Below are 24,470 nucleotides of genomic sequence, written 5' to 3'. Positions count from 1 at the left end.
CACTGAGAAATAGATCAAAATATTCATCTTCAAAATAGGATGTACTCACTTAAGCTGAGCACTATACAAATGTTTATTTAACAACACACTTTACATGCCAATTTGCACATAACAGCTGCACATATAACATTGTATATAGTAATATTCCTGTACATACACTTTTCAGTTTGTACATTTGCACGTACTACTTACTTTTATTTTAAAAATATATTTATCATATAGTTTTTGTCCTGTCTCTGTCATTCTGTTGCACTGTAGATGCTTTGTCACAAAAACAAATTCCTCGAATATGTGAACATTCCTGGTAATAACGCTCTTTCTGATTCTGATTCATTCATTCATTCATTTTCTTTTCGGCTTACTCCCTTTATTAATCAGGGGTCGCTACAGCGGAATGAGCCGCCAACTTATACAGGATGTTTTACGCAGCGGATGCCCATTCAGCTGCAACCCATTTCTGTGAAACACCCATACGCTCTTACATTCACACACATACACTGCGGACAATTTAGCTTACCCAATTTACCTGTATATATGTCTTTGGACTGTGGGGGAAACCCACAGAGCAAACTTAGGTGAACACGGGAAAAAATGCAAACTCCACACAGAAATGCCAACTGACCCAGCCGGGGCTTGAATCAGCGACCTTCTTGTTATGAGGCAATCGTGCTATCTACTGCGCCACCATTTTGCTGATTCTGATTCTAATATTCATAACTAAAAATTACTTGCTTAACTATTTATTAATGAACTGCTTTGATAACATGCAAAACTAAATAATTAATACACCAGCACTTTCACAGTTTAAAAAAAGTGTATGTACTTTACCACTCATCGAAGGAATGAACATAATATTTATTTGGATGTTTGTAGCAAATTAACCCCCTTATATAGCGACTGGTAACGTAATTTAAAGAATGAATAAGTGGGTTGCATGATTGCCTCACAGCAAGAAGGTCTCTGGTTCGAGCCCCTGCTGGGTCAGTTGGCATTTCTGTGTGGAGTTTGCATGTTCTCCTCGCGTTCGTGTGGGTTTCCTCTGGCTGCTCTAGATTCCCCCACAAGTTTAAACACATGTTATAGGTGACTTGGGTTAGGTAAATTGTCCGGAGTGAATGAGAGTGTATGGATGTTGTGTGGGTTGCAGCTGCAAGGGCATTCGCTGCGTAAAACATATGCTGGGTAAGTTGACGGTTCATTCCGCTGTGGTGACCCCTGATTAATAAATGGACTAAGCCGAAAAGAAAAGGAATTAATTAATTTTTTAAACAATCCTGCTGCAAACATAATCCTGCTTCACTACTACACTTGTTTTTTTTTTTAAATAAAATCCAAAATCAAGATAACATGTTAAATCAGAATCTGAAATATATTATGGCATATTTCAAAAAAAGTAAAGATGATATAGTATTAAAAAATGATTTATTTTGATTATGTTTTTAAATAAATTGATCTTACACTTCATATTTTAAGAGTTTTCATAGTATATGTAGTAACTCTGATACTTTTACCATAAACCAATATATCTACCATTTGGTAGGGGTTGATATTTTAAAAATTAGGTCATATGTTGAAAAAAATGCCATTAAAAAGTGTGTTAACTAGCGACATTAAGAGTTATAAATACGATTTTTTTTCTTGGTGGGGCAGTTAAAGTGTCAAAAGTGTACCTCTACTTGGACGTGATGCTTTACGTTGTTTAGCTTTTTTTGTTATAACAGATATTGTAGCTTCTACATGAGGTATTTTAAAAAATGGCAGCCTTGTGACTTAATAAGAACATTCTTCTGCATCATTAGACTGCTGCCTGATTTTTATTTTCAGGCCACTGCATGATCAAGCCCCACTAATTCTTTGATTCATCTGTACCTTATTTATCTATTTGCTTTCTTTATGATGTTACTTAAATGAGGCGAAGGTTAATTATGCATAATTGTGCGTATTACCCAGCACAGCTGAGGTTAGGCTTAAAGATAACTGTGTGTGTGTGTGTTGCGAGGGACACACTCACGCTCCTCTCCATGTCACGCCGGTGGGACGGCTCAGCTGAATAGTTTCCTAGCAACAACCTAGAGAACGAGGCAGAGCGAGAGAGGGAGGGAATGTGACAGGCAGGAGTATGGGAGGTGATTTGCTGGGAGGAGTGGCCAAAAAAACCCAACAACTGTTGCCAGATCAGTAGCGTCTCTGTCTGTATGTGTTTGTGTGTGGCCGCATGATCGCTCGCTGCAGGTTGGAGTGACTGAGTGTGTGTGTGTATGTGCATGTGCGAGGAGGACCGAGGTGGTTTAGAGCAGAGCCAGCTATAGGTTGAGGTACTGGGAGCTCAAATCTGACAGCACTGGACACTGATATTTCACCTGTTGGACTGTGGCGAGGGTGGGGATCCTGGAGGGAGACGCGGACATCAAGTCTTGGACATCCTCAGCCGACGAGGGCTTAACCGGCACGGACAGAGAGGATGGAGGAGATGGATCTTCAGTATTGAGCGGAGGGGTATGAGATGAGAAAACTAGCATGTGCAAGCATTTGCTGCAGCCAAGTCCATTGTTCATGTGCTTTAATGATCTCTGATCCTCATTTCTGTACTGTAACAAGCAGGGTTACCTTAAAAGGCTATTTATGTATATAAAAATGCCTTTTCTTTTTAGTACAATGTATATAAGTTGGAACAGTGATTATATAAATGATTGATAGTCTTGAGTAGTATTATTTTTATAAGAGTAGTCATGATTGTAGATGTTTTATGAAATCTGAGCATATCTTTAATCAGCAGTGTGCTTAAGTGGTCAGATTGTCTCATTTTTAACTCCCAGCACCACTTTATACTGTGAAAAAATATCAAAATCTCAGTCGAATATGGACAAACCCAAGCACTTGGTTAAAAATTCAACCCAACGGTTGGGTTCATAACACCACAAATCGAGTGTGCAGAGTTCAAGTTCAACAAATGAAACTATAGTGACTATATTTGTTGGATTTGCCTCATTTTACTACAGTACAAGCGCTCTGGGTGTGCTGGAATTCACATCCAGCCTGTCTTTCTAAAACGTTACACCTGCCCTTGAATGACAAGTTGAATGAATGACTAGAGAGCCTGGCTGGATTGTGTGGTAATCTGTTGGAGGGGAAGGGGGTCATGCTATTGAAATGCTAATCAGACAGTGTGTGTTTAGACTGCATGTGTGTGTGTGTTTGGACTGTGTGTCGATGCGTTTTTGCTGGTGTGTGTGTGTGTTCGTCAACTGAACTACGGTTGCTGACCCCATTGTTTCCGTTTTCCTTTTGGTCTTTCAATCCTTAAATGCCACTCGGGTAAAAATGTGTTCTTTGAGAAACAACGACCTCCATGTTGCACCTAAAACGGGGAATAAAAACAGGCAAGCTGATTGATTGTCTTGAAAGTGTACATGCTCGTAAACTTAAACAGTTAACTCAGTGTCTCTTGGGAACAGGGCTAATGGTGTGCGCTGGGAGTTGTTGTGGGGATGGGGGTTGTCCAGGGGGAGGAACTGTGGAGTTTTGAATGCGGCTGATAGTTTGCAGGGAGTATGTGGACATGAAAGAGGGTGTTGGGGTGGTTGGGGAAGCAGCTTCGACGGTTAATGACCACCTGCTGGTCGCACCGCATCCACATTGTTTTTATATGAATGTGTGCGTTTCTTAATGTTGCAATAATGTTATTCCCCTGGCAAAGAACAACTTATAAAGGTCAGGGAACAATAGGGTTAGGCGGCCATTGAAATTCCTTCCCTGGGACTTGCTTTTAGCCCTCTAGAGGTTTGTTTTGCCAAGGAGGCTTGGTTGAAATGTTATTGCCATCTTAAGCTTTTACCGCTATAGCTTGGCAGCTATATGCAGACAAATGGCCATTACTGTTAAGGTTTTGTCAATAAAAGCCCTGTTCCGTCTCTATGTAGGACATTAAGTCCTCTATATTGTAAAAACTACACATATGAGTGGGTGAAATGGATATTATTAGTAGTATTATTATAAAATAGAACATTATAATGGCAACGCAGTGGAACAGTAGGTAGTGCTGTCGCTTCACAGCAAGAAGGTCGCTGGTTCGAGCCTCGGCTGGGTCCGTTGGCATTTCTGTGTGGAGTTTGCATGGTTTCCCTGCGTTCACGTGGGTGTCCTCCGGGTGCTCTGCTTCTGGGTTCCTCCGGGTGCTCCCCCACAGTCCAAAGACATGCGGTACAGGTGAATTGGGTAGGCTAAATTGTCCGTAGTGTGTGAGTGTGAATGAGTGTGTTGGTGGATGTTTCCCAGCGATGGGTTGCAGCTGGAATGGCATCCGCTGCCTAAAACGTGCTGGATAAGTTGGCGGTTCATTCCACTGTGGCGACCCCGGATTAATAAAGGGACTAAGCCAAAAAGAAAACGAATGAATGAATGAATAAAGAACAGTATAATGTTATATCATACATTTTTACCTTGATTTACTGAAGACACACTAAAATGTCATTTAGTGTAACAATAGCCACATATGAGTTAAACATAGGCTCATTCTGAAAACATAGTCCTGTATACATTTCTGAAGATCGCAAATTATGTAGTCAGAAGTATGTATGGCTGCATTTTGTCTTTAAAATGAACACTGTTACCAGTTTGCGCAGTAGCTCGCCATGTACGTCAGCAGACTTGAGATGCAGAGAGGAGTTGACCACAATGTGGTGAAGAATGGTGTCAGAAAGCGTGTAAGACAAAAACAGAAGCCAAAAAATAGAAACAAGTAAATAACAGGGTGAGAATGTGGTAAAATCAGGCGACTCATAGTAAAAATCAGGTGAGGGATTTCCTTTTCTCGATTGCTTGTTGTTGGGTTTAGAGAAGCGGGTGGGCAGGTCTATCAGTGCTTTTGAAAACGCTATTGGTTTGGTTTAAGGAAGGAGGATAGTGAGTCAGTCAATCGGTTAGTCATTTAGTCAGTCGACATCGGCCCCTGATGGATTTACGTGAGAAAAGAAGGAGTGAATGGCACTTGCGAGAGAAATTTGAGATCTGAAAAAGCATACACATTGACCTCTGGTGGATTTGCGAAATCAAAAACTACCAAAAAAAAAAAAAACGTAGCTCCTGGGACATGTTTGGCACTCTCCAGAAATGTATATAGCGGTACATTTGAGAATGAGCCTGGGTTGTTTGAGTCAATCTTGTGAGTCTTATTTAGCTTAAGAATCAATTGATGACACATTAAAAGACTGAAGGATCACAATGTAGCTCTCAAATTTTTGTTCTTTGCTACTATTCTTTAAACTGCTTGGTTTTACCTATTTGTAAGCAACACAATTTAAATGTAAACATAATAAAATGCAGTATGACTACTTATTATTTAATACATTGTATTGACTACTGTTATTTAATTTTTAATACAAATATGTTTTGCTGAATGATGACAGTGCATGTTTTTAAAAAAATATTTATGTTTACAAATGAAATTTGAAACATTAAAGTAGTACGCTTTCTATGTATATAAAACCACTTTTGTACATTCAATTGGTGCAGACACCTACCTTTTTAGGTACTGTGCATAAGTCAGTTGACTTTTCTTGTCTACTGCATTTAAGACCACAGTCATTTAGCAGCAAGTCTGACAGCTTCAGATATCGATCCCTTATGAAATGCTGTATCAGGTCTGGTTATTGCGTGGGCAGCAGAGAATCGGTGCATGACCAAGGGCACTATCTGCTCTACCATTTCATGGGCGTCATAATGCAAAGCCTAGCAAAAGACATAATTCAGCATTATAGTTAGGACAGGAGGTTAATTACAGTTTGCACACTGTAAAACCCAATAACGTGGTGCATCCAGACCATTGCTCTGAGATCTCTGCCAAGGGGAGAGAAGGGGATGAGCATTTTGAGAGCGACCCTTTTAAAATCAGTGCTACACTTTTATGACTGTGTGCAGATTTTAAGGCAAATAAACTGAGAACAATATTTCCACTTGTCTCAGCGTGTCTTGCATTCAAAGGGACGCCTACACATGCTGTGGTATAAAAAGGTAATTTGCTAATCCAAGTGCCCCTGCAGAATATTGTGTAACTGCATCTCCAAATGGCCTTTTTCTGTGTGTTTGCTGGGTTACTATTTTCAAAGCCAGTACAGAGTTCAAAGGTGTTTCGCTTTGATACCATCCAGTGAAGGGCAACTGGCGGTTTTAGAGCCCCTGGAGCTGGATTATGACTCATGGCTCCCTGTAAATCCACACTGTCTTTGTCTGCTGACCGTGTAGGCAGTGAAATGGCCAGTAATACCGCTGCATTTCCACTGCGATCTCAAACTAAACCAGCCAAGCGCAACTGATACAGAAAATGAACAACAACTCGCTTGAATGTCTCCTGCTAGCATGCTTCAGTTGTCACTTTTATAATGTTACTGATGATCATACTTCAGTGTTTGAACCCTCACTCTCACACTCTCAGAAATGAATGTATGAGAGCTGTCTTTGGGGTGGTACCTTAAGTATACATTTGTAACTAAAGGGTCCTTACTAATACATTAGTATTTAAAAAGTACAAAAGTGTACCTTTTGAAATGTTTAAGTACCAATATATACCTTTGAGGCACCAATACAAACCCTTTAACTACAAATATGTACTTTTTGAAAAGGTACAAGACAGATTTTGGGTATCTTCCACCAGCCAATAAATGCTTTAATGGCTATGATAGTCCAACATTCATGACAATTATCACCAATGAAGCCCAGAAAAATAGGTCCATTATTATATTGTAAACTGATTAAAAAATATTTCTATTTTTACATTCTATTTTTATATTTCTAGTTTGTATTGTAAGTGTATTCGTATTGTAGAAATAAATCATTATAACAAGTTATAACGAATGTTGTAATATAATGACTAAAACTAAATATAGGATTAGAAAACTCTTTTTAAAATTAAACTCCAAATACAGACTCTGTAGTTTGCTCATTTTAATATAATGTAGTCTTCAAAAGTAAGTAAATAAAATACACAATAATACACAATACACGTATTGTGGTATTACGGGAGTTTTCCGGGGAAAAAAACAAAACAAGTGGGTGGCGGCCTGCAGCAATTTCACTAGTTTTGCAACCGCACACAAGAGTGCACACAGGCTACAGTACAAAAAAGCCACTAGTTTTCAGTTTTCCAGAGTTTTTGTCATGTTTAAAAGGTGTTTTTGTGCATGAATGTGCATGTCTAGAGCGAGATGACGCTTGATTTGTTTATTTATTTATTTATTTGTTTGTTTGGTTATTTATTTATTTATTTATTTGAAGAAATAATAAAAAAATATGAATACAACAGAATAACGTAAAAAATTTTTTTGTCATTTTATATAATATAATAAAATATAAAGAACACTTTACAATAAGGTTCATTAGTTAATGCATTTACCAACATGAACTAATCATGAACAACACATGTACAGCATTAATTAATCATAATCGAACATTTACTAATGCATTATTAACATCCAAGTCTATGCTTCTTAACATTAGTTAATGCACCATGAGTTAACATGAACTAACAATGAACTACTGTATTTTCATTAACTAACGTTAACTAACATAAACAAATACAGAAGTAAATGTTTTGTTTTATTGTCTTAGTAAATGCATTACTTAACATTAACTAATGAACCGTATTGTAAAGTGTGACAAATACAAATAAACCAATATAAAACAAACAAAAGCTATAACAAATTAGTCATATGGCTATATTACTATTACATCAAAGCCATTCAAGTCTTAGCCATTTTTAATTTTGTTTTTGCAAAGGATCGAAAAAAAGATTTTAGTTATTTTCTAAAAAACAATAAACACTCAAATTAAAAGTGTTTATTGCTGTACAGGTGAATTCGGTGGTCTAAATTGTCCTAAGTGTATGAGTGTAAACTATTTAGATGTAGCTGGCAAACAGGTTCATTGGAATTGCTAGCTTAAATTAGCATTTAACGCACTAATATCAAGTAAATAAACGTAACAACAGTAAAGCTATTCAAAATGTAATGTGTAAAACTATACATCGTGTTTTTCCTACCAATTTGAGTTGTTGGTTGGTTCAGAATCTTGTTTATATAGTGATTTGTTAGAAAATAAAAATAGCAGCATCTGGATTGCTGTTGTCATCAAATTTTTGAGAGGTTTTTCTGTGATGTTTATATGCACACTTGACATTTTTCTGTGAGCTGTATTTGAAAGGCTGAGAATATGATGGTGCACTTTGGATGCTGGCCAGTGTCGAGTGTTGTATTTGTTTGTTTGTGTGGGTTGCTGTCATCCTAAGATGGCAGATCTGCTAAGAAGTGCTTTTATGTCTAGATTTACAGAGAAAAAAATTAAACCTCATCTGAACATTTCAGAAAAAAAATAAGCGCTCTGCTTTCACAGAGGAAAATAATCTAATAATGTGAGTGAGATGCTGAGGTGGATTCCTCCATCATATAGTCTTCTGTGTTCCTCACAGACAAAAACATCTCTATTATTCATAGATCAGAGAGCTTTGAGGCAATTTTTTTACTCATGCTCCGAGACAAAGAAAAAAAAACAAAACAGCATGGCATCTAATCTGTTGATTCCACTGCCTTCAGAAGTTTGGGTTTGGTGTGATTTGATGGTTTTGAAAGAAATGATGCTCACCAAGTCTGCATTTAAACCTCAAACAATATTGTGAGATATTACTTAAATGTAAATAATTCTTTACCAGTGCAGTAAAGAAACAAATTACAAATACTTTTATTTAAGTACATTTTCTTGTCCACTGTGATTGGCCATGTAGAATATTCCCATCCAATCAAATCACACACACTAAAACAATATATCAGACAGATCATCCAACCTCATAGATACACTCTCTTCATTAAGGCAGCAAACATTTGCAGTGTGGAAGCATCAAAATTGTCCAAGAAAGATGCAAATCAAAACATGCAACGACTGAGAGACTCTATAGACTGCACAATGAGAAGATGAGCCTGCTGTCTGATTACTGAAATCGCAATTAAAGAATAACTAAAGCTACTACATTTACTACAGTTATAATTACTACAGAATGCTAGATTTTTGCCCCTGAGATTACACAGATTTCAATGTAAATGCATCAATCTGCTCTCTACAAATACTCTTAAATGAATATTTCACTGATGTAACCTATTTTTTTTAAGTGGAATAAATATCATGTCCTAAAACTCACTACTCTTGAGTACTTTTAGATGGGCTACTTTTTACTCATACTTTGAGTAATATTTAGAAAAGATATGTTTTTGCGCACCACATTTTTTGCCAAGTAATGTACATTTTGAGTACTATTGATTTTTTAAATATGTTTGCACCACTGGTCTTTACTCCATTCTTCATTATCAGATGATCCTTCAGAAATGGTTTAATATGCAGACTTTGCCTTCAAAAGGCATCCCTTATTATTAGGGATGTGTTATATATTGACAGTCAATAGTATAAGCTGAAAAATAATTACTTTTATTTTGTGGTTATCAGCCCCATAAAGAAATATTGGCCCAAAATATTAAACACAATAAGGATTATTGTAATTGATTATCGATTATTGTATAGTAATTGTAATCGATTGATTGATTGATTGATTTATTGATTGATTGACTGAATTGAATTGAATTAAATTGAATTGAATGATTTCTGCTGATTGATCACACTTGTGTGCTGCTTTTTCACTTTGGGTTTTGCTTTCTGCATTATGTGACAAGTACACAATACTTAAAATGAAAAATAAATAAATAATGCTAAAATAATTAAATAATTAAAATAATAATAAAACAATTTAAATCAGGTGCATGTGTGCATCACTGCATATTATTATTGTATCATTATTAAGATAGTCAATCTGCTTAATTTTTTTTTTTGCGAAAACATTGGTTGACACATTAGGGATCTTTGATAAACATTTATTTGAATTACAAATCTTTAAGGTGATATAAGTCAAAAGGCAATCATTCATTCATTTTCTTTTCGGCTCAGTCTCTTTACTAATCAGAGGTTGGCTCAGTGGAGTGAACAGCCAACTTATCCAGCATATGTTTTACGCAGCGGATGCCCTTACAGCTGTAATCCAACACTGGGAAACACCCATGCAGCCTGCATTCACACACATACATTACGGAAAATAGCTTGTTTAATTCACATATAGCACATGTCTTTAGGGGAAACCGGAGCATCTGTAGGAAATCCACGTGATCATGGAGAGAACATGCAAACTCCACACAGAAATGCCAACTGACCCAGCCGAGGCTCAAACCAGCGACCTTCCTGCTGTGAGGCGAACGCGCTACCAACTGTGCCACTGTGAAGCCCAAAAGGAATTCATTTTGGAAAAAATACATTGTTTATTGTATACAACTGGGGTTATCAAACTCGATCCTGGAGGGCTGGTGTTCTGCAGATTTTAGCTCCAACTTGCCTCAACACACCTGCAAGGATGTTTCTAAAAAGCCTAGTAAAAGCTTAATTAGCAAGGCCCATGTCTGATTGGTGTTGGAGCTAAAATCTGCAGGACACTGTACCTTCATGACCAAGGTTGAGAACCTCTGTTATACAACATAAAGCCTCTAATTGACCCCAAACGTTAGAACAGTAGTCCACATTGTGACCCTTTTTGTTTATTTCAAGCCCCTCTGCCTTAATGATGAGACTTTTATTTTTGTGTGAAGGGTTTCTAAGCCAAGTAGTAAAAGGATATTGCTGTTGGTCAGTAATGACACATTAAATAGTGTTTGATTACACAATAATCATCGACAGAATCCCACTCACACTCTAGAAGAATACAGCATCATTCACTCTGCAGGGACATCACTATGTTTGAATCAATATCTGGCTGGATATTCAGAGCACTGGGAGTCACTGGCTTTTTAATGATGCTCGTCCTCTCAGCTCAATGTACTGTAACATTGGTGGGTGTGTTTTAGAACTTAGTGTCCCAGATTTTTTAGCTGTATTTAAGCTTTGATGCAACTTTGTTCATATTCAGCAATTATTCATGAAACATTGGCGGTGTATGGGTGGATCAGCAGTACTGCAGCATGACAGTCCTTCATGTTTGCCCAAAAACAGAGTGAAATCTGCAAATAGTGCTGCTTTGGTTTTCATCAGTGAAACTCAGAGAAAGTGCTTTGATTTTTCTATATTTTCAAGTCACGCTTAATAAATCTGCTTGTGAATGTATAAGATCTGCAAATTTCAAAGATCACTGTGCATGAATAATACAGTTAATCAAGATGAACGTTAACAGTATCTACACGGACCCTCAAACACTCTTTTCATATTTAAATGCTTAAGTTTTATTAGGGGCAGCATGGTGGCTCAGTGGTTAGCACTGTTGCCTCACAACAAGAAGGTTGCTGGTTCAAATCCTGGCTGGGCCAGTTGGCATTTCTGTGTGGAGTTTGCATGTTCTCCTCCAGGTTTCCCCCACAGTCCAAAAACATGCGCTATTGGATGAACTAAATTGGCCGGGGTGTAAGAGGGTGAATGTGAGAGTGTACGGGTGTTACCCAGTACTGGGTTGCAGCTGGAATGGCATTTGTTCCGTAAAAACATATGCCAGAATAATTGGTGCTTCACTCCACCGTGGTGACCCCTGATAAATAAGGGACTAAGCCAGGGGTGGGCAAACTGCTCACAATTGGCAGCTTAGTGCAGAAACATCTAAAAACAATTAGCCATGCCTGTCGTAAGTTGATCAGTCCCATAAAATCAAATCTCTTTGTTGCTCCACCAAATGCACAGTGAAAACAGTTAACAGAGAACACTTGCATTTGCATAAACCGTTTTCATAAGGAAAAAACATGTCTGTTACATAAAAGAACATTCAAATATGTATGTATGACTGTATTTGTTAATAAAATAACTGGAGTAGGCATGTGTATTAAAGCATGCCTAACATTAATAGCAGTCTGTCAGAAGCAGCGGGTAAATAATGAATGTGAAGTCTAGGCGTTGCAGACGGTGCTGTCTAAGGGGAGGGGGCTGGCAGATTCAGGTCGTCTTGAACCAAAAGGGGTCTTGGTTTATAGCTCATTTTTCTGTGCTCCCACTGCTAGAGACCCCTGTGTCTCACATTACTGCAGTCCTTCTGTATCTGATAGGACTGCATTCATCACAGTCGCTGCTCAGCAGGGAAAGCCTCTGTTATGCTGTCAGAGCTTCACATTAAGACTATGCAGATATCAGTCATCAGTAATCTGCTCCTTATCTCTGAAGATACAGCCATGTGGGAACAGTCAAAGTTTTCCCCACATTTGTTGATAGAACTGTGATGTTTAATCCTTAGGCTGGCCATTACATTTCCTTGCCGCAGGAATAATCTCTGATCAGACTAGACTTGCTAAAAGGAATTTGTTTTTCTCCTAAATATATATATATATATATATATATATATATATATATATATATATATATATATATATATATATATATATATATATATATATTAGGGGTGTAATGATATTAAAACCGAACCGAAATATCGCGATACACCAACCACGATACGTATCGCGAAACTCTCGTGGCGTACCGCGGTACTCTCACGCCCCCTGCTGCCCATTGTTGAGGTTGACGTCACTTGTCTCTAACTAATTGAACCAATTTAAACACATCTTTATTATAATATTTGATTAAATTGTTTTAGTAATGATGAGAATTTGTTCTAAATATTATATTCTAAAGTTAGTATTTTAGTGCATGTTATGTCATGTGACTTGAGTAAGCATCACACTCGTTACTACTGGATGCAGGATGGCTGCTTCACATAGTACTGAGATTGCAGATCCCCAAGACACATTTAAGTCATCTGTGTGGAAACATTTTGGTTTTCCAGTTGAGTACAGGAATAGAATTTGTGTCGTAGACAAAGCGCACGCCTGTCTGTCTCAACTGTTTCACATTTAAAAAGTGGGGTAATTTCACAATGTGAGGGTGTAAGCAACAGAACTGCCAACAAAAGTGATTTAATGTACAAAAGTAAAACCAGAATAATGCCCAAATATACAAAAAAAGAGAAATATTTACACTAATAAAAATAATATAATAAAGTAACAAATTCAAACAAAAGTATCAAACAAAAATTAGTTAAACTCGAGCAAGGGGGTGATAGTGAAGACAAACAAAAGAAATAAATATAATAAAACAATTCTAACTCATGAATAACCCCTCTTACCTCGCTAAAACTGATGAAAAGAAAAAAAGGTCTTCAGCGCCGTGCGCCGCATTTTTCCCTATACTGAATAAAATAAACAAAGATGACCTTCACCTCTTACCTGATGTCTTTAACAATACATTTTCTACGTGTTTGCAAAATGTAAATCGTATGACATTTTCCCTATCCACCTTACACTAAGACTGAACTTGAGGAGATACAGCTATATTGTCGGGAAGGAGCGGAGCTAAAAAATAATATACAAATCAATTGAAATAAAAATGTACAAACCTCACAAAATTTCTTTAAGTGGGCAAAAGTAATGCAAAATAATTTTACCCAAACGAAAGTTAAGCAAAAACAACGAAAATCATAATCATGTCAGAAAAATACACGAAAAACGAGATCAAAGGAAAAAGCGCTCTCTCTCCCGCTCTTCCTGACATGCTTTTCACATTCCCGCGCTGCGTCGCCAAATGATGATAGATCGGTCTCCTGACCAATCAGCTGTCAAAAAGGCGGACCTACAGAAATGACAGGCATCAGCTGTCGTGAAGGCGGACCTACAGTACATAAATGACCGGCATAGAGGGAGCGGGAGAGAGAGAGTGAGAGATCGGGAGGCAAACATACAGCCGGCTACAACCCTAACATTAGTTTCAGACACAACCGCAATGTATTTTACTGGTGAATATGTCATGAAAAAACACTTTACAAACACATTATATGTATATTTTTCATTAATTTAAACGGAAACCTATCTATCTAAATGAAACCATATAATCAAAAATGAGCGTCTGTGTCTGCACAGAGATCAAGCCTCTCATCGGAGAATGTGGATATTATGGTGTTTTTGAAGAAGATCTTTCACTAGTCTACACTGCAGTTATTTATTTAATTTTAGTTTACTTAGTTAAGATGGCTGCACTAAAGAGAATAGTTTTTTTTCTGACTAGTCTATATTGGAGGTATTTATTTAATTCTAGTTGTTTACTCGGGTATCCTGACTGTACTAAAAATGCGATGACAAAGCTAATAAAGAAAAAGTTAAGATGTTCTTGTTATTAAGTGAATTGTCCCTTGGCATTGCTGTTAACATGACATCAACCCTAACCCCACAGCAAACAGAAACCGAACCGTACCGAACCGAACCGTGGCTCCAAAACCATGAACCGAACCGAACCGTGCCTTTTGTGTATCGTTACACCCCTAATATATATATATATATATATATATATATATATATATATATATATATATATATATATATATATATATATATATTCATACAACAGTTCTGTCTGGTTCTAGAATCTGATTGGCTGATAGCCGTGATTTAAGTAATGTCAGCACCCCTACAGCCTCTTTACCCTTTGTGTATTACTCCGCCCACATACAGCCAGCAAAAAGCAGACACTACAGATCTAAAGTTTAAAAGATGCTTGCTCAGCTGTTTAACTGTCAGCTTGTGAGTTTAATCCAAAAAGAATCCAGAAAGTAGTTCCTCATACAAAAGGGTTTTTGAGACTCTCCATGTTTGATTTTGTTTTTATATACACAATTATGCCATCAAACTGTTGTATAAACGCAATATCACACTCGTAGCAGTGCGGTATGGCTGTATATCGGCACTAAGGCACTCAGCCGCAACGGACTCCGCCCACCAGTGCCGATATACAGCCATATCGCACTGCTACTCGTGTGATATTGCTCATATATATATGTACCTAAACATTCTTAAAACAAAATCTCTTCATCATTAGAAAATAAGAGTCTTTTTTTAGAGATTAAATGCTTACTGTGCCTACTTAGCAATTTTAGTTCGATGTAAATAAATCAAACAGTGCATTTTATAATAACAAAAAACACTAGTCCAGGTTTCAAAATGTTTATTTCTGATTGCTTTCTGTAGCTTTGTGATTACTTTGTATTAAAATTTACTTGCAGCTTTTTATCTTATAATTTCATTGCAATTACATCCAATGTCAATCCAAACTCAATCATACATAACAAACAGTTGTAAGATATTTACTTGATTTTTCCCAACAGTGTGTAACTGAATCAAGATTAAACCTAAAAATTTACCAGAAAATACTTTGAAGCAAAATAAATTAAATAATAAATGGTATACAATATTGGGTGATACTTTAGTTTAGGTGACAGTTCTTGTTAGCTAGTGGCTTATTACATATTATTAAGATATTGGCTGTTTATTAGTACTTCTATAATGCATATTCTGCACAATCCTACATCACTAAGCCTAATACCTAAACCTTACTACTAATAACTATTAATATGCAATAAATTAACAGTTCATTGAGGCAAAAGTCTTAGTTTATGGTTTATTAATAGCAATTTATGAATATTTCACCTTAAAATAAAGTGTGAACAAACAATCATTCATTTTCTTTTCGGCTTAGACCCTTTATTAATCTGAGTTCACAACAGAGGCGGAATGAACCGCCAACTTATCCAGCATCCAATTCCCTATAGTGAGTGCATGTTTTTATACTTATGAGGGGAAACCGAAGCAGCCGGAGGAATGCCACGGGGAGAACATGCAAACTCCACACAGAAATGCCAACTGACTCAGTCGAGGCTCGAACTAGCAACCTTCTTATTGTGAGGCGATGGCTGTACTCACAAATATTGATAGAGAACAAATATTGATAGAGAATAAACAAACTATCCTATTTTGCTATCTTCTGAAATAAATGTATCAAAGTGTTTGTAAATGTGTTGATTTCAATGTGTTTGTAATTAGTTATGAAATTAAATAGCAGTTTCCTTGTGAAGAAGTAAACTTACCAGATTTGTATTGTCAATGTAGATCTGATTTCTTAGTGTAGAGGTGCCCGGATATCATGTGTGACCTACAAAGGATGGCAACAGACTCGCTGAAGTGTAAATGTGAGAAGGTCACTTCAGATGCACACTAACACACTGCTGCCCTCACTGAGATACACACTGACATGAATGAAACCCCTTTCAGCAGTGTTTTTACGATCGGAGGGGAAAAAACGTGTAGAGATTTATAACAGGGAAGAGTGGAATCATAATAAAGGCTTAACACACAGAGTGGTCATATGAAAGTGCCTGACTACAACATTCCTGTATGAATCAAGCAGAAGTAATTAAGAGACTGTAAATCAGCACTTTCAGAATTACATGTATGTGAACATGTCTGTCAGTCACCTTTAAAATGTATAGTAATTATTTCCATGCATGATAATTATCATTAATATGAATAAATACCTTTGTTAACTCCAAAAGTGGACACCTGTCACTACATTAGGATTAAAAAAAGAACCAAGAATACAAATAGCATGATTTTTAACTTATGAAATGATTGCTTTTTATGTTGTCTAATAAGTTGTGGTGAAGTTGCTTTTAATGTAGCATTACGGTATGAATAATTGCTTTATAAGCAGTGTGTGATCATTTACGTCAGGTGAGTTGAGACTTGAGGTCATTTTAAAGCACATCAGTGTGTATTGTGGCTCCCCAGAATACAGTAAAGGCTTAATGACTAGCCATAACTCTCTGCTTTAATAATACAGTATCTCCCCAGATGCATATGTACTTGCAGATATAAATACGCCTTCATATTAGAGAGGCAGAAAATGTCAGAGATCTGTATTCAAACATATATATAGACTCGAGCATGGATTTAGCAATCTCTCATGGTGTGTTAATAATTCTTTTCTGCCTGTGCAAATAACAACGAGCCACTGGCTAACACTAGCTTATTCGCATTGTCCTCCTGCCATTGAGACGTGACATGAATTTTAAAAAGGAAATTAATATTTTGAACCACACTTGTTTTAGAACCGAATGGATGTAAAATAACTCAAACCTTGTGCGAGTGAATACATTTTTTTCAGTCTTATTAGGGTGTCTATGAGGTCTTAAAAAGTCTTGAATTTCCAAAACCCAATTTTTTAGGGCTAGGGAGCACGGTGGCGCAGTGGGTAGCGCTCTCGCCTCACAGCAAGAAGATGGCTGGTTTGAGCCTCGGCTGGGGCAGTTGGCATTTCTGTGTGGAGTTTGCATGTACTCCCCGTGTTCTTGTGGGTTTCCTCCGGGTGCTCTGGTTTTCCCCACAAGTCCAAATACATTTATAGACCTTTTTTTTGAACGCAAAATTACCCATTATGCTTTGCGTGTATGCGCAAGGAGAATGCGAAGAACTTCCGGTCGGCAGCTGATGCGTGTAAACAGTCACATTTGGACAGCTTTGAAACAATAGTTTTAATCTATTTTACCTGCTTTTATCCTCTGTGAACTAATACTGTTGTCCATCAGCACCATCTCCTGGACTGATCATTTAAAGAAATGCGATCTAATAGTATGGAAAACAGCTGCTGTGAGGCGTTTTCCCCTCGTTGTCAGACGGCATCTTCTGCAGTTTAAATGAAGCCTTGTCATCGCTAAAGTCAACATTTTCTCTTTATTTCAAATATATAACCAGCCTAAACTAATGTAATTCACCAAAATGTTTGACACACACACACACGTAGCCTGTACTGTGCCACTGTCACACTGATTTAATAACTGTGACAAAGTGAAAATATAGGCTAGTGTCATTTCAAAATGACAGAAAAACAAAACCGTGGTAAAAACAACACACGAAATAAAACACAAACGACTCGCGATTAGAATGAACATTTTTTTCTGCTGGGCCATTAAGACAAAAACCTAGCGTTTAGTCCTATTAATGTCTTAAATTTCAGGTTTGGTGGTCTTAAAAAGGTCTTAAAAAGTCTTAAATTTGACTTGGTAAAACCTGCAGAAACCCTGATATAATCATTTCACAAGTTTCAAAAGTCTTTCCTTCTCTTTGTTAGACTTACCATTCATTAGTCATTTAAAATGTTTCTCAAGCATTCACCAATGAGGACCTTTGTCCTGTCTTGCTGCCATTTGTGTCTTCTCGGGTTAAAGAGCAAAGTTCCCATAACCTTTGACCCATTATCTTTTGTGTCCTTCCAAGAGAGGTTTTTCTGAAAGGGAGAGTACACATTAAATGAAACCTTGCTGTTGATTTGCTAACCTTCTGGCCATCCAAGATACAGGTGACTTTTTTCTTCAGTAGAACATTAAAGAAGATTTTTAGCTGAAATTGTGTTTTTGGTGATTCATTTAAGGCAAGTCAGTGGTTACTAGGGCTGCACAATAAATCAAAGAGGATTGTCATGTGAATTTGTCAGTAAGTCGGCTCTATCATCAGTAGTAAATCTCCAGCATGTGCATTCAGATGGAGAAGCATTTACGTCACCGAGCTACAGTTTACTGTCAAGCAATAGTCAAATATTAATTGCAGATAATCATTTATTCATTAATTTTCTTTTCAGCTTAGTCCCTTAATTAATCTAGAGGCTACTTACTTATCCAGCACATGTTTTACAGAGCGGATGCCCTTCCAGCCCCAACCCATCATTGAAAACATCCATACACACTCATTTACATACATACACAACGGACAATTTTAGCTTACCCAATTCACCTATACCGCATGTCTTTGGACTCGTGGGGGAAACCGGAGCACCTGGAGGAAACCCACGCGAGTGCAGGGAAAACAAGCAAACTCTACACAGAAATGCCAACTGACCTAGCCGAGGCTCGAACCAGCGACATACTTGCTGTGAGTCGAACGTGCTACAAACGTGAACTCTGGCTCTGTGTAGTACATGCTTCTACATCTGAATGCATGTATAAAAAAAGACATTTATAGTATTCTAAGCAAAGACAAAGGCATTGCATCATTACATACTTTATTATCAGGAAAATTAATATTAAGAAGAACTGAGACAAAGCCAAATGTTGCTGTAGTCGTGTGTTTAATAATCGTGTTTCTTTGGGGCATATTTGGTGGTTCTGTTCGGCTTGGAAGAGCACCCTCTGGCATTCAAAGTAGAATTACTACTGATCCAATTACCTGACGCCTATAGGATATGGAGGACAATTGCAGCTTATGCCAATTTACAAGTGTGATTTAAGGTTGAAATATCATGAAGCCCCAACAGCTGCCAGCACTTCAAGAGTCAAAAAACTCAAAACATATACAATAAAACAAATAAAATACCTGTGGATCTTGACAACACATTGAGGTATTGTTAAGCAAAATAATCGTTCTGTGCAAGAAACGTAACTTTTTTGATATTATTGCCTAACAAAAATGTTGTGATTGTGTTCGCTTCTAGAGCATGAGCCTCATGTCACTTAATAAAATATATTTAGTTTTGTCTGTATATGTTTTTTTTTAATCTTAACCCTCTAACTTTTTTTTGGCTCACATCTTTGATTAAATAATAAACGGACACAACTCTGATAAATAGTATGATAACCTATGATAATGATAACAGATCAACCAGGAGGTTACGATGCCTGTTAAAGGGTTAAAGCAGTAGCCGTTGACTTATATTTTATTACTCACTATGGACCGTGGTTTTAGCTTTAATTATATATTCTTTAATGTTGTGCTGAAGAAAAAAGTGACCTATATCTTGGATGGCCTGAGGGTAATTAAATTACCAGTCAATTTTCATTTCAATTTCCTCTGTTCTAATTTAAATAAAGTTATTGTGTGCAAAAAAAAAAACATAGTAAGTTGAAGTAATCTGGTCTAATTTTGGGTCATTTCTCTCTCTGTACATTGCATTGGAGAAATATAACTTTATCCAACAGGCTTTGTATGTTTTGTGTTTGCAGCACCAGGAGGGGAGTCTGGGACCCCCCATCATTGTGTGCACACGGCCGTACCCAGAGTGCCAGCTGTACTCGGACGAGGAGGGAATGGGTGGACGGGACATGCAGGAGTCAGACATGGACAGTGCTGCGGACAGCGGAGCAGGATCTGAATCTTCTGAAGGAGGACGGCAGGATGACAAAGAAGAAGGACTGGGGGGACTCTTTTTACGTGGAAACAAGTCAGCATCATTGATAAATAATTACATTTAAAGTGGTAGTACACCCAAAATTGTACATTTGCTCACCATTTTCTCAGCCTCAAGTGGTTTCAAAACATTAAGTCTCTTTCTTGTGTTGAAAACAAAAAGAAGATATTTTGAAGAATGTTGGAAACCCATAACCATTGGCTTCCTTAGTAGGAACGTTTTCTATGGAAGTCAATGGCTGTTCATTCTGTTAATGTATATTTGATAATATTCTTTAGAATATCTGCTAACTCAAATAGAGGACAAATGATGACAAAATTTTTATTTTTGGGTGAACTATACTTTTATAAAGTAATATATTTATCTTGTACATAGAGTAAGAGCTGTTTTTCTGCTTATATAGCTGTGGTCAGATGGTGTCGTCAGCCGCAGCCTCAGTAATCTCAGTGGAGGAGCAGTTTGAGGACTATGGAGAGGGAGAAGATGTGGACTTCACTCCCAGCAGCCCCATCCCAGATGATGATACTCGCACCAATGGTTTCTCTGACCTGGGCTCATCTCTACCATCCAGGTTCACTAACTCACTTTAGTTTACACCTTTTACATAAAACACAGGTGCATGGCGTTAGTCTGTGTGATCCACTTCATTTAAATTCATGAATGAATATTGTGTAAATGGCAAGAAACCAGAAAATAAAAATGTCTAGGCCAAAACAATGTATTACTTTAATTCTGCTTATATTTGTGCCAAATATTGTTCTGGTAATTAAGTGGATCTGTACTCAAATTATAATCATCATTTTTGCAAAGTTTTTTTTTATAAAATATAATTTTGCGATATAAACTAAAACAAAAACAAATCATTTGCTAATTGTTATAATTAATGAATTACTGATTTTTATTTAGCTCTTATGTAAAGAGTATTGTCCTCTTTGTTAACAACTTGTTGTCTACAGTATATCTAACTGACAGTATTTTAAACCAATTCTGAAGGAGTCCTTAATATGAAAAAAGACATAAGTTGTGTGCTTAAACCTAAGAGATATCTTGAAAATCAGTAATTATTTACATACTTACGCTGTCACAAGTGTGCTTTGAAAAAAAAGTAAATAGATAACCACATTATCTATTTGGGTGCATGTTTAAACAGAACAATAATAATATTCTTATTAATACTAATAAAAATAATGATAATAATAACAACAACATCTAAACATGTCGATCTTGGTGGGTTTTCTTTTAAACACAACAAATTTTGTCTAAAATGACCATAAACAGTTAGGAAAGCAATCCAATGATTTCATTATAGATCTGATGTTATTTCACATAGTCAAATGAAAAATCTAAATGAGAGATTCATTCGCTACTCTTTAATCAGAATGGGGGGGGGGGGGGGGGATCCCTTAATTTCACATCCCAATGTTGACAGGTATGATACTTATATTAATGTATAAATGTAAAGACTACAATTTCTAAATTATGAATGAGCTAAAATAGTTTGCTTATGATTTATAAGTAAGTGCTGTGTGCGTGCTTATCGTAATGTATTACTATAATTTGGGTCTAAATGTACTATTGCAGCAAAATTTTATTCCTCATTTATTTTATTTGAAATATGGCCTGGACAAATTTTCATGAGTCACTTCATAAGAATGCTGTCAATATAATTGATGTTTATTTATAATTTAAAGTTGCTGGGAAATTTTGATAACTATTAATCACCTTATTGCTAAACATGGAGCAATAATTATAAAACTTATAAAAATTCTTTTTCCAACTATGCTTTTCACCAGCTTACCAAATATACTTTGCCAAAACATCTAAATGCTTCTCCTGTCAGTACTGATAATCTGTTGATGGTGTTTCAGTGCTGGTCAAACCCCTCAGAAGATCCGACACCTGTACAACAGTGAGCTTCTGGATGTTTACTGCTCTCAGTGCTGCAAGAAAGTCAACCTGCTCAATGACCTGGAGGCCAGACTCAAGAACCTCAAAGCTAACAGGTACAAACAAGTCTAAAGCACGCCAAGCTTATGACTTAATACACGCATTGAGTGCTGCAGGGATGGTTTAAAATTAAAAAAAGTGGAAGTTGGCATCCCAATCTCAGATAGTCTTGCTTAATCAAACACTCAAATTGATGGCAGAAGTCAAGTACTTCCATTGACCAAGGACTAACAAGAGGCCGTCTGACTGACTCACTCTCACTTTTTCCAGTATTAATGTAAAGTTGATGTCCCATGAATGACAAAAAAAGTATATGTGTTTTTGCTTTGAGCATGCCTAAAGCAAAACCCTTGGAAGTATTTTAGTCTGTAAACATACTTTTGAAGAAACAATGTTTAGTTGATCGTGACAAGTGCTTTTTGTAACAGGTGTAAGCACACCAACCTTGTTTGAACATAAGAGTTTGACATTGTGACAGTTTTGTATCAGAGGAACTGTTGAATAATGTCATGTGTGTTCAGAATTGGATTTTATAGTTAGGGTTTTGAATTATTCCGGGGATTTGCTTTGTGACCAATCAAAAGTTTGTGATTTTTAACTTTTTCCTCCATTAACATAATCAGCACAATTAACACAAATGTTTGAAACCAAAATTTAATCGACAGATTCTGCGCAGGACTGATTTTTTTAGTTCCGCTCCCACCAGGTATTATTCCACCCCTGCTGTATTGCATCTTTGTTCACCCGTTGGCTGCATAGAATAGTTTTCGCAACCTGACCATTCGCGCTAAATTTTTCAATCTGGTTTCCAAAATCTTATGTTTAAATTGGGTAATACCAAAAGAGAGAGTTAACAGATGAAACTGTAGGTTGTGCAAGGATTGTAGGCTAAATGTCAGTTTTGTTTGCCCCTTTGTGATGAGACATGAGTGTCCCCTTAAACCTGACGTTCCAGTCTTCTGAAGCTGGTGGCACACCAGATGCATCGCTCAGCAGTGTGTTGTGGCATGCATATGACAGTTGGAAGTAAAATTCACCAGACGCGCATGTTCTTTAAAATGAAACTATTAAGATGTGGCGTGGCAGATATATGAACAGTGTCGTAGTAGGGTGCTGCAGACAGCTGCTGACTTGCAGCGCCGGTGTGCGTACCCTGATAGAAATCTGTGTAGAATTCTAAAATGCATGGTGCTGCATCCGGTGTGTGACCCCCTTGACTGCTAAAGGGTAAAACTTTGAGGTATCATCAGATCAGGCAAAGGGTATTTTTTTTCCATTTGTGTCTAAAATGCATGAAAATGACTCCCATACATCAGATTTGCCTGATGTGGGTTTCCTAACAGTAAACTGACCGTTTTCTAAAGCAAACTGAACATCCTTCAAGGACAACGCATCTTTACTTTGCTCTGCCATGATAAAGCCCACTCTGAGGACCGTTATGCAGATGATGCACACGCAGAAAGCACTGGTCCATGCGTTCAGCATGTGTAACATTGAGCACTGGCTGTACCGGTGCTCAATAAGAATTAGGAAAACACAGATATACAGTTCCAAAATAATGTTAGGACTTGGAAGCGATATATTGATAGACTGCCCAGTCCAATTTAAATTACACCAGAATTACTGACCACTACCGCATTTTATTCTGAAATTTATTCCCGCGCTGCAAGAAATCTGGTTGGATCTCACAATACAGCTGTGGGAATGTAGACCTCTAAACTACAGTAGAACTACAACACTGTGTCACTTTTCAGCATCTATGGTTCATATTAAAGGTGACCTATTATGCCCCTTTTTATAAGATGTAAAATAATTATCTGATGTCACAAGAGTGCGTATGTGAAGTTTCAGCTCAAAATCATGTTTTATAACTCTTTGAAACAGGCTTTGATCCAAAATGTGGTGACTTTCGGTGTAAATTCTAATAAGATTGTGCTCTTTTGAAAAGAAGTTTGAGCTAAAAACTGCAGATTTTAAACAGGACTACTGTTATTTCTGACAAACTGAAAATGTCAAAAGAAGTGCATCCGAATAGTCTACGTGTTCGTTTGTGCATCCTGAAAACTATGGCTGTTTATGCTAATGAGGGAGAGATTATCACCAATGGGCGGGGCCTCCCCCACATATGACATGTAAAATAGCAAAATGTCAATCAAAGTGTTTCTGCAGAGTTTTAATCAAGGGGCAATTAAAACATACTATTAATTAAAAATATAGAAATAAACTAATATATTCTGACCATCAAGAGGCTGGCTATATTCACACATTTGTGTTTAAACCCCTTTAAATCCCTTATAAAAATTATTTTTGCATAAAAGATCCCCTTTAAATGGCACAGCACCACACTTCTGACAAGATCTTCTGCATGTGTGGGTTAACTCTAGATATATTTTTATGAGTGTCTTTAATCACCCTGGTCTGTCAGTAGCTTTATCTGGAGACGGGCTTCATCAAAGGAGCTGTTACCATAGCAACAG

General features: G+C 37.0%; 1 protein-coding gene across 6 annotated transcripts in view; it reads left to right on the top strand.

Annotated features, from left to right (window-relative positions):
* Positions 1-24,470, top strand: part of rab11fip4a (RAB11 family interacting protein 4 (class II) a) — a 95,835-nt gene that overhangs the window by 54,692 nt on the left and 16,673 nt on the right. For 3 of the 6 annotated variants that reach the window (XR_015479713.1, XR_015479712.1, XM_087242482.1), the window contains exons 1-4: positions 2,190-2,496; positions 19,862-20,079; positions 20,450-20,617; positions 21,915-22,049. Coding sequence is in view for 2 of the 6 variants with exons in the window: in XM_087242482.1 (XP_087098608.1) it covers positions 19,946-20,079; positions 20,450-20,617; positions 21,915-22,049 (437 nt within the window). In the remaining 4 variants the exon portion in view is untranslated. 6 annotated transcript variants of the gene reach the window in all.

Source organism: Danio rerio, chromosome 3 (genome assembly GCF_052040795.2).
Source record: "Danio rerio strain M-AB ecotype USA chromosome 3, GRCz13ab, whole genome shotgun sequence".
Taxonomy (NCBI): domain Eukaryota; kingdom Metazoa; phylum Chordata; class Actinopteri; order Cypriniformes; family Danionidae; genus Danio; species Danio rerio.
Note: the sequence above shows the minus strand (reverse complement) of the source record. Positions and strands in the feature narration are given on the sequence as shown.